The sequence below is a fragment of the Mytilus galloprovincialis genome, chromosome 5, assembly GCF_965363235.1.
Source record: "Mytilus galloprovincialis chromosome 5, xbMytGall1.hap1.1, whole genome shotgun sequence".
In the NCBI taxonomy this organism is placed as follows: domain Eukaryota; kingdom Metazoa; phylum Mollusca; class Bivalvia; order Mytilida; family Mytilidae; genus Mytilus; species Mytilus galloprovincialis.
In genome coordinates this window covers 41,855,543-41,873,872 of record NC_134842.1, presented here as the reverse complement: position 1 = coordinate 41,873,872, position 18,330 = coordinate 41,855,543, and the positions used below count along the sequence as shown (strand labels likewise).

General features: G+C 30.9%; 1 protein-coding gene across 1 annotated transcript in view; it reads left to right on the top strand.

Moving 5' to 3' along the window:
- Positions 1–928: 928 nt before the first annotated feature.
- LOC143074040 (uncharacterized) overlaps positions 929–18,330 on the top strand; it is a 57,036-nt gene continuing 39,634 nt past the window's right edge. The window contains exons 1-6 of the mRNA XM_076249592.1: positions 929–1,019; positions 4,321–4,418; positions 6,469–6,634; positions 7,495–7,788; positions 8,457–8,529; positions 17,173–17,231. Coding sequence (XP_076105707.1) covers positions 4,377–4,418; positions 6,469–6,634; positions 7,495–7,788; positions 8,457–8,529; positions 17,173–17,231 — 634 coding nt within the window. The 5' untranslated portion in view covers positions 929–1,019; positions 4,321–4,376. The remainder of the gene's footprint in view (positions 1,020–4,320; positions 4,419–6,468; positions 6,635–7,494; positions 7,789–8,456; positions 8,530–17,172; positions 17,232–18,330) is intronic.

Sequence of the window (18,330 nt, the reverse complement as noted above, 5' to 3'; positions counted from 1 at the left end):
AATATCAGTTGAAAAAGGATTAACTCAGATATTAACACATATAAATATATCTACCAAAAACAAAGAAATGAACTGGGCGGGTACTTGAACATCCCCATAACAAATATACACTCAGTTTCCTGCATGTACCAGATAGGTTCATATTTAGTTATCACACAAAAAAATCACTTATTTGTATGTGGACGCCAGCTTAATGTTTATGTATCACCTTCGTCTTTCTAAACTGTTTGTCCTTAAAAGAAAAAAAAAAACAAAAAAAAAAAAAAAAAAAAAAAAAACACTTATATCAATGAACTCCTCAGTATGAAATTGATAAACCCAATGTTTTTCTTGATGCATTTACAGACTTGGGCTTGACCTTTTTGTCATTTTTGCTTTTATAAGTTTTGAATTTTCAAATATTTAGCCTGGAATATCACCATCACTGACAAGACATTTATTGGCGGAATGCACATTTGATGTAGAAACATTAATACCGTTAATGTTATTCCAGAAAAAGGTTTGTTTACGTATACATGTATGCACTAATGTCATGCAACCCTATTAATCGATTAGCTTCAAAAGGGAAAGATCCTCTATTCTTTTCTTTTCAGATTAAAAAAGCAAGTTGCATTTAAAATTTCAAACAATTAGAGAAACTGTATTCCTTAGAAATTATAATATTTCTAAGGTATCATAACGTTATTCTTATTCGTGGAGATCGATTCAGTAAATTGTGGAAATGTACAGTATGCATAGATTTTCTTTTTCCGATATTGGAAGACAAATTTGCTTACTACTTGTAATTACTATCATGCTAATACGTAGGTAACAGTACTAGTTTCAGATATATAGTAACAGGTCTGGATAAATACATTTATAATTACACATGACAAAGGGACATAATCTATTTAGTCACGTGACATACATGGAAATTTAGGTTTAAAAATACATATAGATGCGTGAAATTTTATCATACATATTGTGAGTTGGAGAGGACTCAATAAATTTGTTAGGTGTTTTAATAGCAACATATTATAGTAAGTACTTAGATATTTTGCCAATAACGTGTATCAAAATGTTGTTGCACTTTCGTTTTTGCAATGCATGTACAGTACATGAACATAGATGCATAAGATATATTTAATTTAAAAAAAAAATATTATGATTTCTTTAGTCGTCTGGTAAAATATAAGTAGAGTTTCACATTTTAAATCTCTGTAGTTTTTCAATTTTAGTCTACATTTTGTAGAGGTTTATATTGAGGTTTATAAAATAAAGCACAATCAACCAAATCTAATGCACAATGAATTCTCATATTAAAGAAGAGACAACAACTAAAGGACAAAAACCCACACGATAGATAATTATAGGGTATAAAAATATACGAAAAATAAAAGAAATCAAAATAAGGATTATACTAAAATTACCTTGAACATTAAAAAACTCAGAAATGAAACATTCTTATCCAGACCCCCTTTCATTGTTAAAAATGAAAATGAAATGGAAAAAGTAAAATAACAAAATGTAAAACGAAAGTCCCTTAAGAAATGGAAAACCAACTCAGCAAATACATTAAAATTACGCTGACCTCATTTGATATATTTCAAACAAAACATGTTTGAAATAGTTTTTTTTAAAGCGTATGATAGAAACACTTGGGCTTAGTAAATAACAGGTAAAATGGGTTAAATGTATTTGAGATAAGATCCGAATAAGAAGAATACCTGTACACATTATGAAATAAAAGACATTTAAATATTCAACACAACCTTGACATATGAATATTGTTTTATTTTTATTGTTAATAAAACAAGTAAAAAAGTTATTTGTTACGAATAACATGTTTTATGTCCTTGCGAATCTGATACAAATATATGTATCGTATCAGTGGTAGAAAGAAAAACCTTATACATATAACTTGATTTATTTCAGGCTACTGGGCGTCACTTCAAATTTGCTAATTACGTAGTAGAGAATTGATATTAAGTAAAAGATTCGTAAAAGATAATCAACAAGCGACTTTAGTAGCGAGTTTATTATCGTTTTCGAATCCACTACTTCTTATCAATTCTCTAGCTTAACCCATTTCTAGTAAAACGACTATCTGTTGTATGATCTGACATTGAACCAGCGAAATTTCATGAAAACAATTTTGTATTTTGTCTTTTTATTCTCTAATAGCTGGAAATGATTAGATCCCCACGTTTCACAATTATATTTAACTTAATATAAGATCAATTTAACTTAAATTTATTGTATCTCCCCTTTTCAATACCAGATTTTACATTTGTAAATAATTCTTTCATTCAATAATTACATTAATTTAGATGTATGTTTCATTAAAATATGATATTCTGATTGGCTAACTGCACATCACGTGTTATTCCTTAAGCAATTACATTGCACAATAAATTTATCATTCATGATGACACGAGGTCTCACAATAAAGTGTACAGGTGAATTAAATAAAAACTTGATAAATATCATGTTTTCATGATCATAGCTAAAAAATGTAATTATAAGTATTGAATGCTTCTTTATGTAACGTTATAGGGTTGTAAAAGAGTTGACCGTGCGCACATTTTTAGAATGAAGTACTTCCGCACTTCATACAAAATGTACTTCGGTCAACACTTTTACACCCCAATAAATTTACAGAAAGAAGCATTCAATTCTTTTAAATGTTTAACCATAACAAATTATTTATATTGATTAAATTTTAAATTAGTATTTATAATTTATTCAAGAAGACATATAACATATATAATCAATGTACGGATTTTTTAAAATCTTTTTTAAAAAGTTAAAAAAAATTATTTACTAACATTCAGAAACCTTTAATATTTACTTATATAGTATTTAGGAACTGCATTAGTAAGTTACCGACCGTACAAGGGCTGTACAGCCAGTCAAAGTCGTTAAAAAAATCCATTCCATTTGTTGTTGTTAGTAACATCTAGCATGTATCTGTGATATATACCTAAACGGCTAAATGCATTTAAGTTCTAAATGAAGTATACATACGACTTCACAATACCTGTTGATGATGAAACTATGCAACGAATGGTCTTAATTCAACAATTACATGTAAATGATGTGTAAACTGGTTCTCTTTCAAAATGTTTAGATTATTTAAACGTTATTACATTTGGCATCCATCGTCAATTAGTTAATAAACTAGTATTATTGGTGGTACGCATTCTGAAACCCAAGCAGAATTGCTCTTACTACAAATGTACAATATATAAGTATGGCACTTTTGAAGTGAAACACGTAAGCTGTTCATAGCCGTGATAGTCTAGTCGTTGGCACCGATAGAAATGGTTGTGATATTAACAGTGACAAGTTCAAGCCTAGTACCCGGAATGATTTTTTTTATTGTTATGTTTTTCTCTATAAAAACATTTTTTTAATCTTAGAGGTATTTAAATTTCATTTTTCATATAAAGTTGTCGATTTGGTTTCTGGTTTCACAGTCAAAGAAGCAGTTTTACAGTCATGTTTATCACATTAGAATCAGTTAATACTGATGCATATTTGTACCATCTATAATCAAACAAAGAAAAACTTAGTGATGGTATGATATCATTATAATACTAAAACTAAAAGTATTATTCAAGATTATAGATATCCACATAATACAAAGCTTCCTTATTCTACAAACAAAAGATTTCCTCAAATCTAGACAAACAAATTAGATCAAGTTAAAAATGACACTATATCCCAATCAATATGTACATGATGTACAAGAATTATAAAAAAAATTAAAAAATTCAAAGCTATATAAATTTAATTAGAAAAATGTAAAAATAAATATTTGACAGTAACTAAGTAAAACTTATGGATATTAAATGTAATCAAACTGTACACTTAAACGAAAAACTTTTACAATCAAAAGATAGTATCTAGAGGTAATCTTTTATTAATAATTATTTCCTTTTTTTTAGCTTGCGGCTGACACCAAGATAAGGCGAGACGCGTGGTTCCGTGGAACCCATTTACTTTTTTCTTGTACGAAACATACATGTTTCTAGATACGATGCATATATTTGATGCAACATTAACTTGTTGTTTTTGTATTTTGAATAATTCCCGCAAATCACTCCTTTCCTGAATATAGAAACGAGAAAAAAACATGTTTTAATCATTTAATTGTAGATCGCAAACATATTGTTATATATGATAAAAACAATTACAATAACTAAATTTCCATCAATGTTATAATATATCACCTCGACCTTATATAATCTGAGGACCAAATACTCAGCTTGATGAGTCGAGAACGATATTGAATATATGGTGTTGAAATGAGAAGTTTTGTCTATCCTTTCTTTGTAGATGATGAATCATCAGGTTTGATGTTTTGAAAAAGTAAATGCCTGAACATCGCCAAAATGAAAGACGCAGAATGGTTATCTTATTGGCTTATGATATTGGTAAATGTATGCAGAAATTATTTAAACAGATTTATCAACAGTAGCCTTTTGTTACACTGTTTTTTTTTATAATTAATCAAACATACATATGAAAAAGAAGATATGGTATGATTGCCTATAAAACAACTCTCCACAATAGACCAAATAACACAGAAATCAATAAATATTAGTCACAGTACGGCCTTCAACAATGAGAAAAGTCCATACCGCATAGTCGGCTATCAAAGTGCCCGAAATGACAAATGTAAAACAATTCAAAGGAGAAAACAAACGGCCTAATTTATGTACTAAAAATTTACAAAAACAAATATGTAACACATCAAATGACAACCACTAGATTACAGGACTCTGAATTGGGACAAGCACTTACATACAGAAAGTGGCGGGTTTACACTTGTTAGCGGGATCACTATCCTCACCATAATCTTGGATAGTGGTGTAACAGTACAACATAAGGTCGAACTATACAATCAGTTGAAAAAGGCTTCATTTATCAGATGGATACAAATATAAATACAAACATCTTAACAAAAACACAAAGAGTCGACGTAGCCGGGTACTTGTAAATCCCAACAAAAAAAAATACACTAAGTACTGATCTGAGAGTAATCACAGTTACTGGCAGCTAGTTCAAAGCCGCTAACAATTTAACAAAAAATTCAAACATCAAGACTAAATTATCAATCAGTACTCATCAAACATCCAATGGATTTAGTGTAAAGACGTCACAAACAGTCAGAGAAAAACATGACCTTGTGCAATGCCAAGATACTGATATCGACAGATTGTAGATCCATGAATTTGTATATGTATATAACAATAATATTAAGCTTGCTTTTAATTAACTGATAACAAAATCAGTATTAATACCAATAAACAAAAAATTCAATGCTCTAATTACAGTGTTGAATTGGTTAGATTTTAGGATAAGTTTATTTTAAGGATCGATAAGTTTACCAGGATCGTTTCTAAATTTCCGGTTACGGTAAACAACATTTCCGTAGAAATAATAATGTGCTATCCCATTTGAAATAAGTTTTCTTCAGCTACAACCAAACTTCAAAATAAATCTTTATATCCTGGAAGAATTTAGTTAAGGTTTTACGTAATTAGTGGTAACGAGATCCATGGCTTAATAATTTACCAGTAATACATAGATAAATTTTGTTAAAAACTTCACAAAAGATACGTGCATAGTGAACCAGTTGTGAAATAAAACACCGTCAGATGGTGCCAAAGAGACATCACCGTCCAAAAAAGTAAGGTTAACAATATGGAACGAAAAATCGTCCCTTTTGTTGTAAATCTTAGTGTGGAGTTTCACGTGTAAAAAACCGAAATATCTTAATCTGGGAAGACAGTTATTACCGTTTAAATTTGATTTATTGAAAGTAAGTGCCTTTGGGTAAATTGCAGCAGTATGTATAGTAAATTCTTGATTATTTAACGAACAAATATCATCAAGACACCTGTCAATGTTTTTGAATTTATCAAAAGTTTATTTCATTATTTTCATATTGAAATCAGAGAAAGACCAAAAGTGAGAGGATGTGTAGTATTTTAATGGAAGTCTAATTTTTGTGGAGGTTTGAGGCAATCAATGTTGAACATATGCCGCACATCCTCGTATGTTGATATTTGAAAAATTGTAAGGCATATAAAATTTCCATTCTAGGGTATTTTTTTGACACCGTTTGAGCGATAAAAGGAGTTAATATGGGAATTTCAATTATATATATTAAGAGAATTGCAACCTCTATTAAATGAAAAAGAGAAAATGTAGAATTTTAATCCTCTGAATATACTTTAGACGAAATGTCTTACAAGTGATACAAATAAATCACTAATATTACAGTAAACAGTGTTGTTACTATTAGACATGTAGTAAAACGCATCTTTCCATATCTTGATAGATCAAACTGTATTTCCTTTGGAAGTGTATATCTGTAAATCTAACGTTCTAGTAAAAAAAGTCTTATTTAATTTTATGTCAATACCCATGACTAAAAGTATGATCAAATAAGTAAAACGTTTTTGTTATCTCTTTTAGATTTTTGGAACGGCGACAGGATATGACTTACAATGCCCAGCCAAATCAGGATGGAGATTGAGAGCAAAAGTTTCATGTTATTCGGAAAACAAATACGTTTGTTTGTTCCATTTACTGAAAAATAAATACGAAGAAAATTGTTTAGGTTCTGATCTAAGTAGTATAGGTAAAAATCATTTCCAAAAGAAGTATTATGTTCGTGATTTCAATATAGTTTCAGTTAATTTCTGCGATAACGTAATTCTTTGATTCATTTTCATTTGTTGGTCATGGTAGCAAATATTTGACAATGGACTAAGGTTTCAGTAGGGTACATAGAGTACTAATAACATTAAGACCAACAATTCCGAAAGATCAACAAATGTTAATGACTATTTAGATCCACAAACATTGAAGTTTTACAGCGTGTACAGCTTATTTCCAACTGTAAATAGTACCGATAACATTATTACTAGATACACAAATAAGTTCATGTTGCTAAAGTTTTCTGATCTCATTTAACATATTTAATAGTAGGCAGACAAAGAAAGATATACGTGACGATTCAAGATTAGTATTATTATAAATGCCAGGTACAAAATTGTTAAAATTATTAAATTGTGACTAGTAATCAAATACGGAATAATCATAAGTGTTAAAAAAGAGGAACGAAAGATACCAGAGGGACAGTCAAACTCATAAATCGAAAAATAAACTGACAAAGCTATGGCTAAAAATGAGAAAAAGACAAACAGACAAACAAAAGTGCACATGACACAACATATAAAACTAAAGAATAAGCAACACGGACCCCACAGCAGAGTCAAAGATCTGAACAATCGTTAATTTAATTTTTAATCCACTGGTACATATGTCAGCATCTCTAATTAACAACATCAGTAATAAAGTGCTATCTTTTAATCTTTTTTACATACCACTTAATCATTATAAAAAATCAAAAAATAGTAACTGAAACGTTTTCACAAAATAATGGACAAAATACTCTAATCTATTTTTTAATACATCCCTTGTTTTGTTCGCTTGTAGGAAATAAGCTTGTTTTCCAACCGTTGTTTAATATAGCTGAATGCAATACAGACAGATATCAACCTATTGTATTCACTACTCATGGAAACAGTGACTGTATCTTCTTAAAATCAAAATGTGACGGGGAAGGACAGGTTGTTTACAGTAATGGTTCTTCTGGCAACGATACTGCATGTCAATGTGACTACACAAAAGGATATCAGTTTGTTTCAACACCAAAACACAGTTGTTTTTGTTTACCATCCGAGGAAGATTGTTCATGTTTCAGGTTAAAATGTACAAATCTGTCATTAGGTGAGTTTTCAATATCAATTATGCATCAATACTAATATTAACAAGAGAAAAAGTACAATTGTTATGCATCCTTCTCTATTATTCATCCTTATTTGAAATATGAGCTGTGTCGGATATAAATTGACCATATTTTAATGCTTATTGATTCATCTGTCAAAATATTACGAGTTAAAAAAATCTCTAAGCAAACTGTGTATAGGTTTGAAAAATGTGTTGATATAAGAATCATATCATTGAATGAAAATCTATCTATTTTGTCTTATCTAAATGTTTCCAAATTAACCAAAGTCTAATACATATATATGCATGCGTACACTTGCATACTGAGTTTTATCCAATGCATCTCATATGTTGATACTCACGCTTTTCGTTTTAACTTGTGTGTGTTTCCTTAAGTGGATTCGTGATTTAAGACAACTTGTGGATTTTCTTGGTTTTACAAAAGTTTACCTGCAAGATGATTAGTACTTCATTGAACATTTTCATTTGCTTTTCTAACAAAATCCACTAGAATATATATTCAACGAGAAATTAAGAATCCACAGTAAACGTTGAAACTTAATAAGTAGCCATAAATGGCTAACTATAAATTAAGTTGCTTCTATTTGTATATTTTAGTAAATGAAGTTATATACTACAATTCGTAAGACAGTATCTTTTGTTTATAGATAATTATCGGCAATGCATCACTGAGGAAAAGATGCAAGCCAAAACAAAATGTAATGAAGTACACCCAGGCATGTAAGTCAAATCGTTACTTAGTAGAAGTTTTTTCTTCTCTCATACAAAACTATTGTCCGAGATGGCAATGACAGATTTGCGTCATCAATGACCTATTGCGGTTTGTTGGACATCAATACAGATGGGTGCAGTCCTAACCTGTACAGCAAGTTAACTTGATAACCAGTCATTTGGACTGGTCAAAGTTAACCTGTGACCGGATCTAGGACTGCTCTGACCAGTCCTATGACCAAAATCTAGTTAACTTGAAAAGCGGACTTAGTCCTAGGACTTTTTATGTCTGCCAAAAAGTTAACTTGGAAACAGGTCTGCTATTGATATAAGTTAACTTCGGAACCAGTCCTGCCACAAATTTTGCTTTGACAAATCCGATCAAACCAGACCTGTTCCCAAGTTAACTTTTGACTGGTCTGCTCAACACGAAGTTAACCTGTAACCAGGACCGCTCTACATCGATTTTTTAAAATATTTTTTAATATCTTTGTTTCGTAGTATAAACATCGAAAATAAAGTAAAATTAATACTTCCGTTATATATAAAACAGGATTAAATATAAATATTTGAAAATAAGGTACGCATAAGACGTTGCTTGTAACATAAATTTATCTGTGATCTGACAATCTATCAATTATAAAAACGATCTTGGTTACAATGATAACGGGCACTAAATATATATTCCAATACCTATCAAATTCCACCATATTTGCACTTTATAATGTTTATCTTTGAAAAGACGTATATTTGATGTTAGTTGTATACATCCTTGAGCTATGCAACCACAATCAGCAATAGTTTAATTCATTTAAAAACATGACTACAAATTTTTGTTCGCATAAAATTAGGGTGCCAGCAAGTCCTCCTTTTATTTAAAATATTGATACCGTAACATAATTTCAGTAGTTTTGATAACTCATGCTGACTTGTACAACAAAATTATTTGACCGCATCAACCACAACTGACCATATGTGCACTTTAATTTGTAAATCTATATACCATGTATACCTGCATAGTAAATCAGACATATTGTTTATGTCAGGATTCAATGTATAATACAATGTACAGCAATATTGCAACATTTTTGTTCGCATAAATTTAGGGTGCCAGCATATCCTCCTTTTCTTTAAAATATTGATACGTAACAAAATTTCAGTAGTTTTCATACCTCATGCTGACTTGAACAACAACATTATTTGACTGCGTCAACCAAAATTGACTATATGTGCACTTTAATTTGTAAATCTATATAACAGAATAGTAAATCAGCCATATTTTTTTTTGTCAGGATTCAATGAATAAAACAATTGACAGAAATATTGCAATAAAATAACAATTTTTTATTTGCATAAATTTAGAGTGCCAGCATGTCCTTCTTGTATTAAAAATATTGATACGTAATAAAATTGCTGTAGTATTGAAATCTTATGCTGACTTGTACAACAATATTATTTGACCGCATCAACCAAAACTGACCATATGTGCACTTTAATTTGTAAATCTATATACCATGTATAAAATTGAGAATGAAAATGGGGAATGTGTCAAAGAGACAACAACCCGCACAAATAAAAAACAACAGCAGAGGGTCACCAACAGGTCTTCAATGTAGCGAGAAATTCCCGCACCCGGAGGCGTCCTTCAGCTGGCCCCTAAACAAATATATACTAGTCCAGTGATAATGAACGCCATACTAATTTCCAAATTGTACACAAGAAACTAAAATTAAAATAATACAAGACTAACAAAGGCCAGAGGCTCCTGACTTGGGACAGGCGCAAAAATGCGGCGGGGTTAAACATGTTTGTGAGATCTCAACCCTCCCCCTATACCTCTAACCAATGTAGTAAAGTAAACGCATAACAATACGCACATTTAAATTCAGTTCAAGAGAAATCCGAGTCTGATGTCAGAAGATGTAACCAAAGAAAATAAACAAAATGACAATAATACATAAATAACAACAGACTACTAGCAGTTAACTGACATGCCAGCTCCAGACTTCAACTAAACTGACTGAAAGATTATGATTTCATCATATGAACATCAGGCACAATCCTTCCCGTTAGGGGATTAGTATCATACCATCATAACATATATGAGAAGAACATAACCCGTGTCATGCCAACAACTGTTTTTAGAATAAATGTGTTTAGTTCCGATGCAAAGACCTTATTAGTGACTCAATATTCACGCCAAAATATGCAATCTTTAATGACTTGACAACAGTATCGTAATTATATCCCTTCTTAATAAGTCTATTCAAAGGTTTTGTAAGTTTCTGAGGTGAATACTGACACCTTTGTGCTTTATAAAGAATATTACCATAAAAAATTGGATGTGAAATACCTGAACGTATTAGAAGTCTGCATGTTGAGCTATATTTACGAATGATGTCTTTATACCGATGATAAAATTTAGTAAATGTTTTGACTAGTTTGTGATATCGAAAACCCTGGTGTAATAATTTTTCAGTAATACATAAATTTCTCTCGTTAAAATCTAAAACATTGTTACATACACGAGCGAATCGTACAAGTTGAGATACATAAACACCGTAAGATGGTGACAAGGGAACGTCACCATCTAAAAACGGATAATTAACGATAGGAAATGAAAAATCATCTCCCATGTATACCTGCATAGTAAATCAGAAATATTGTTTATGCCAGGATTCAATGTATAATACAATGGACAGCAATATTGCTATACAATAACAACAAATTTTTGTTCGCATAAATTTAGGATGCGAGCATGTCCTCCTCATATTCAAAATATTGATACGTAACAAAATTTCAGTCGGTTTGATACCTCATGCGGACTTGTACAACAAAATTATTTGACTGCATCGACCAAAACTAACCATATGTGCACTTTCATTTGTAAATATATATACCCACATAGCAATGCATAGTATATCAGCCATATTTTTCATGTCAGGATTCAATGTATAATACAATGGACAACAATATTGCAATACAATAGCAACAATTTTTTGTTCGCATAAATTTAGGATGCCAGCATGTCCTCTTTTTATTAAAAATATTGATATGTAACAAAATTTCAGTAGTTTTGATACCTCATGCTGACTTGTACAACAACATTATTTGACTGCATCGATCAAAACTGACCATATGTGCACTTTAATTTGTAAATCTATATATACCCGCATAGTAAATCAGCCATATTTTCTATATCAGGATTCAATTTATAATATAATGTACAGCAATATTAAAAAAAATTGTTTCGCATTTTTTTTTGGAGAAGGTTCACGAAGGGTTAAAATTGATCCTGAATTTTTTATGTTTTTTTAAATCGGGCCAAAAAAATACAAATTTCACATAGAAATACTTGTGATAATACTACTAAGACAAAAATATTTTTTCTGGCACTTTCCTTTACTATTTATGGAGCAATGACCCCTTAAATGAGCATAATTTGTATTAAAAAGGTCAATTTTGGTACTTTTTGTCCATTATTTCAAATGTTTTTGCCATAATTAACCTTGGCCTCCATCTACGATCCAAAAATTTTTATATTTATAAAATCTATATCAAAATTGGAATCTTTTAGTTACAACACATTTTGGATCGTAAGTGGCGGCCAATGTGTTTCAAAAGCTTTTAGGTTTGAAAAATGCACAAAATCATCATATTTTGACAAAATGTCCAAAATGGGCTTATTTTTGGCGAATATCTTGTACTCTTATGAAAAGAACTGATATATTTAGCATTTATACTTTTGAAATAGACCCATTTACGAACCAAATTGAGACCTTTTTGGTGTTTTATGATAAAGTTGATATTTTAGGCCATTTTGTGCCATTAGTGAACCTTGTCCTTTAGGGTGCCAGCATGTCCTCCTTTTATTCAAAATATTGATGCGTAACAAAATTGCAGTAGTATTGAAATCTTATGCTGACTTGTACAACAATATTATTTGACCGCATCTACCAAAACTGACCATATGTGCACTTTAATTTGTAAATCTATATACCATGTATACCTGCATAGTAAATCAGAAATATTGTTAATGCCAGGATTAAATGTATAATACAATGGACAGCAATATTGCTATAAATTAACAACAATTTTTTGTTCGCATAAAGGAGTATGTTCGATAAGGTCCTAAAATGGCCCACTTTTTTAGCGTAAATTTCAAACTCGGATTTATTGACCAATATCACGATAAATTATAGCTAATACATTGACTAGATAGGATATAAGCCATTTTGTTTAAAATTTTACGTTTCTGCGTTTCATTATGACGTCACAAGTTGTACTCATATTGATTTTTCACGAAAAAATCAATGAAAATGGGGAAATTTCCAAAGATTATTTGACAGGAAACATAGAGCGCATACGTCGACAACAAAGATCTTTTAAAATAATGTTTGTGAAGACATTTAACATGTCTTATTTGAATATTAAGCTTGTCGACGCCTGCGCTCTATCTTTCCTGGTCCTTTATTTGGTTGAAATCCCGCTGATTTTGTCAAATTTCACCAAAATCCCTTATCTTGACCGTTTTGGAATGTAAAAATCGTTCTGTTAGAATTAAACTTTGACAAAAACAGCTCTGTTTAACGTTTTCACATGTCTTTAAGGCAACTTAAAACAATTATTGTCTTGTAACCATGAACTTTATAATTGGGGCCAAATATGGCACTTACCGAACTTACTCCTTTAGGATGCCAGCATGTCCTTATATTCAAAATATTGATACGTAACAAAATTTCAGTCGTTTTGATACTTCATGCTGACTTGTACATCAAAATTATTTGACTGCATCGACCAAAACTGACCATATGTGCACTTTAATTTGTAAATCTATATACCATGTATACCCGCATAATAAATCAGCCATATTTGTTATGTCAGGATTTAATGTATAATACAATGGACAGAAATATTGCAAGACAAGAACAAATCTTTGTTTGCATAAATTTAGGATGCCAACATGTCCTCCTTTTATTCAAAATATTGATACGTAGCAAAATTTCAGTAGTTTTGATACTTCATGCTGACTTGTATAACAAAATTTTTTGACCCTATCGACCAAAACTGACCATATGTACACTTTAAGTTGTAAATCTATATACCCGCATAGTAAATTGGCCATAATGTTTATGTCAGGGTTCAATGTATAATACAATGGACAGCAATATTGCAATTCAGTAACAACAAATTTTTGTTCGCATAAATTAAGGGTGCCAGCACGTCCTCTTTTTATTAAAAATATTGATACGTTACACAATTTCAGTAGTTTTGATACCTAATGCTGAATTGTCCAAAAAAATTATTTGACCAAAACTGACCATAAGTGCACTTTTATTTGTAAATATATATACCCGCATAGTATTGTATCTAGCGCCTTAATGTCTTGTCCTGGCGCTCCTGTGCACATTTCAATAGGACCGTAAATATACATATTATCAATAATATTGAAAAACAATTAGTGCAAAAAATTTTCCGTATAAATTGAGAGTGTCAGCATTGCATCTCTATATTCATAATATTGAACAGTCACTAGATATAGTAGTTCATCATGGTGTGTAAAACAAAACTATTACTATTAGGCTGCATCATCAAAGTACTAACACTGACATGTCTGAATTCATTTGTACTATTTAAGTATATGCGGTTCTCTTCTAGGAATAGTATACTGTTAATCTATTATGTCGGTTGATTGATTTTGTTTGTAGTTAAACGTGAAGTGGCAACTATTTCATTCAAGTGCGCATTGAGTATAATTTTGACGAATTTGACGAGATTGTTGATAGTTTTATCACACCGTATGCTTACGGACACTGTACAATTTCTGTTAGAATATTCTGCTGAAAATAGAATAGTGAATCCATTGCAAACAAGTTGAATAACAATGAAATATCCATGCATGTATACATTTATGCATAAAGTAAAATTTAGGAAGGGACAGGTAAAAAACAGAACGAAGCAACGTCGACAATGTTGTTGATATCCCGTGATATATGAATATTGTTCCGATGCGTTGGATAACCTTTCTTTCCGCCTTCTAATAATAATAAAACCCACTCTCATTTCCTTCATGAGTAGCGGTGTGTGCTTGTATAGCCATTGTTTTATGTATATAAGAATACATGTATATCGAATAAAAAAAGATAATTTTGTATAATATCTAGTAGAGTCTAGCGAGTAAATAATTAAATTTGATATCTGTGGAAAAACAATGCGAATGTTGTTTACATATTTTAATTAAAGCTCAAGTCTGATATAAAAACTCTTATAACGACAATCTGTCATAAGCAGACCTGTCCTCAGGTCTGGTCAATAGCAGCCTGTCCACAAGTCTCGTCTAAGGCAGACCTGTCCTCAGGACTGGTCAAAAGCAGATTTGTCCACAGGTCTGGTCTGGAGCCGACTTGTCGATAGGTCTGCAGCAGTCCTAAATAAGCAGACCGCAGGTCTGGTCCACCAACAACCAAGTTAACTAGCTTGACTGCTTATAAATTCTCAAGTTAACTTAGAAAGCAGTCAACAAGTCTGCTCCAAGTTAACTTTTGGCAAGGTTAGGACCGCACCCAAATCTATGTAGTCAATATAGAACTGATGACGTACGCGAAGAATCATAAACGATCCATAATCAAATTGTATCAAACATCAATCGATTTCTTATTCTTTTTTTTTATATATTGAACAATTTGTCACACGTCGGCATTATTGCATTCCATGTGGAATGAAATTTATGAGTCGTTTGATGCATATTTCATAAGCATTCGCAGTGATCTACATACACTGAAAAGATCTTTGGTATGGACAAATACCTAAGATAAACCATTCATGAGCTCAAATAATGACAAGTGTTCTGATAACATATCATGTTTATTGCGAGATTGTTTTTTTTTTTTAAATAAAGAAAGGGTGGATTAAAGAAAATAAAGGTCGTGTTTATGTTGTGTTAAGACAAACTGATTAACAATATTACACAAAACAAAACATAGAAAAACTAATGACTAACCAACACAAATCCCACGAAATACTTGGGGAATCTCAAACGACTATTTTTCTAATCATTTTATGACCAATAAATAAGATTTCGTTTGTCCAAAAGTAAAATCAAAGTTTTAGAGCTAGTTTATGTGTAAGATTACAATGATGAATAACGTTATCACTGTGTTTGTTTTGTGTATTTATTATTGTAACGTTCATCATTCCTATTAAACCATTGATTGGACATTTTCATTTTTAATTATTCGTTAGATGTTTGTATGAGGCAAGCTCTAAATCCCTTATAATGAGGTTGACCCACGAAAAAGATATAGTGGAAATTAAGATATGTGTTGTATGCAAATATCATTAGATAGTTAAGAATACAAAAATACATAAACAAATCAGTGTTTTTAAATTTGATCTTCATAAAAATTACTCACATGTACATGTACATGTTATTAAGAATGATTGTTCAATACTCAGTTTGAATATGTTACATATGTCTTTGTGACTGACCGTGTCAAATTGATTTCATCGAAAAAAAATTATGCTAAGAACCATACTGAAATTTTTAATGTTGATAAATGGAAAATGCCTTGAACTTTTATATGCACATACTATTTAAAAATGCTTTTGATTAATATACAGCAAAGTTTAACATTTTTTTTAAAAACTTATCAGCCTATCAAACACTAATGCCAAATTGTGTCTTGATAAATGTTTAGAAAATATGCATGTGCGTTTATATTTTAACGATTCCCCTTTGTTCTCATGCATCGTTGATAAATTTTGCAATTTGTAATAAACTAACGCTTCAACTCACTTAGGAAAATTGACCTGAGATTGAATTTTCTTCCGTTTTACCGGTAGGTTCTTTTTAATCATGCAGATCTTCACGGATTAACGGACTCATACCTTAATTGTTCCAATGTTCTGCGTTTAACCTTTCAAATAAATGTTTATCCAGAAGAGCGCCATGGTTTGATTGCCAAAGAGACAACTCTCGATAAAAGAACAAATGACAAATAAGTTAACAACTATAGATCACCATATAACCTTGGGTAGTACAGCGTAGACACCTATTCAAGATCCAATAATATTTCAGTTAAAATAAGAATGTGTTATTCTGTCTGCTACAGGTACAATCAAACTTCCAAACCAAATATTTGTGTCTATGGAAAAATTAAATAGAGGTTTTAAGTAATCTGTGGTCACACAATCCCCGACTTTTATTAACAGAGTTAACAAGAAAATCCTACAAAAACATTTATTTCAATATTAGTAGTATGTTTTTTTATGGAATTGAAAGTAATTGATTCATCTTTATTATAAGAAGATCCAGTGTACTGGATATCTTTACATAGCTGTACCAGGTTTATGTGAAAAGTTTTTATTTAGATGAAATTGAATTGAACTGCAATTGCAAATACATGTTTTCTAGTCTAACAAAAATAGAAAAATAGAAAAATTGTATAAATGTTAAACAATTTACATATAAAGTATGCGTTACGATTATGTCTATAGCTAATACAATAGTTTGGAAGTAATAAACAAAGTACCATCTGGACAACTATTGATTATCATGCATCATTGTTAAATTATAGTTGAACTGAATCAAAGTGAGCAGATCCAGTTTTGTTATAGAAAACTGTAGAATCTATTAGTTGATTCGTTTTTCAGATCGAACGAGCAACATAAACAAACCTTGCAGTACACCGAAAGTAACATCTCAAATAAAAGTGAGTTTCATATACAAGATCGTATCTAATAATTATGTTTTACGATACTTACAAAGAAATTTAATTCAAATTCGTACACTTAAACAAACATAAAATATTAATCAAATAACCACCATATGAGAGACGCCACTTGCAGAGACAAGCGCACATTTTATGATGAATATGAGTTTAGTAGGGTGAAAAGTTCGTATACATTCACCGGTATTAAGCAGTTGGTAATGGTCGACCAACACTATATATATATAGCTAGTGGTCTACAGATATAAAAATAAATGATATAATTATTAGTATTATTTACTTGGCAAAATGCTTCTGTACACTTCGGCTGCAACGGCACGAATGACTTCAAACTACCTGAGTTCACTCGTGCATGAACTCAATATCCAAATCGAACCGACCATACTATAATTCACTGGGGTAAAGCTGATGACCGTAACTGCATTCACGGTCATCCCAAGATGTCGGATGAAAAATTAGGTCAGTTTCTGTATTGTCTGTTAAAGTGTTTCTATATCATTTTCTTTACAAATAATACATTGAAATGACGTAAATTTATAAAAGAATCACTCGGAAATCACAAATTACTACCGAGAAATGTGCATGAAATGGGAAATTCGATTTGAAAAAATCGTTGAGATGACCGTAAATCATAATCAAAATATTTTCAAGATGACAGTAACATATAACAAGGATGACCGTGATTGGTAAAAAGATGACCGTAACTTGTGAAGGATGACCGTAATTTGTAAAGGCTGACTGTAATTTATAAAGGACGACCGTCAATTCTAAGAAATATCCGTACTTGTATAGCTTTTTGTTGAGTTTGTCGATCTCAATAGGGGCTCGGTTAGCGGATATAAATATGTTTCATAAATTTCTTTTTTTAAACTATTGGCCGTATTTTGGGTTCATGACAATGATAGTAAATTGCATATTTCTCGTAAACAATGAAATATTTATTGATAACGACGTTACAATTTTAATACAAATTGACAGCGATACGACGAAAATTTGAAGAAACATGAATGTGTCCCTAGTACACGGATGCCTCATCTACACTATCATTTTCTATGTTTAGTGGACGGTGAAAATGGGATAA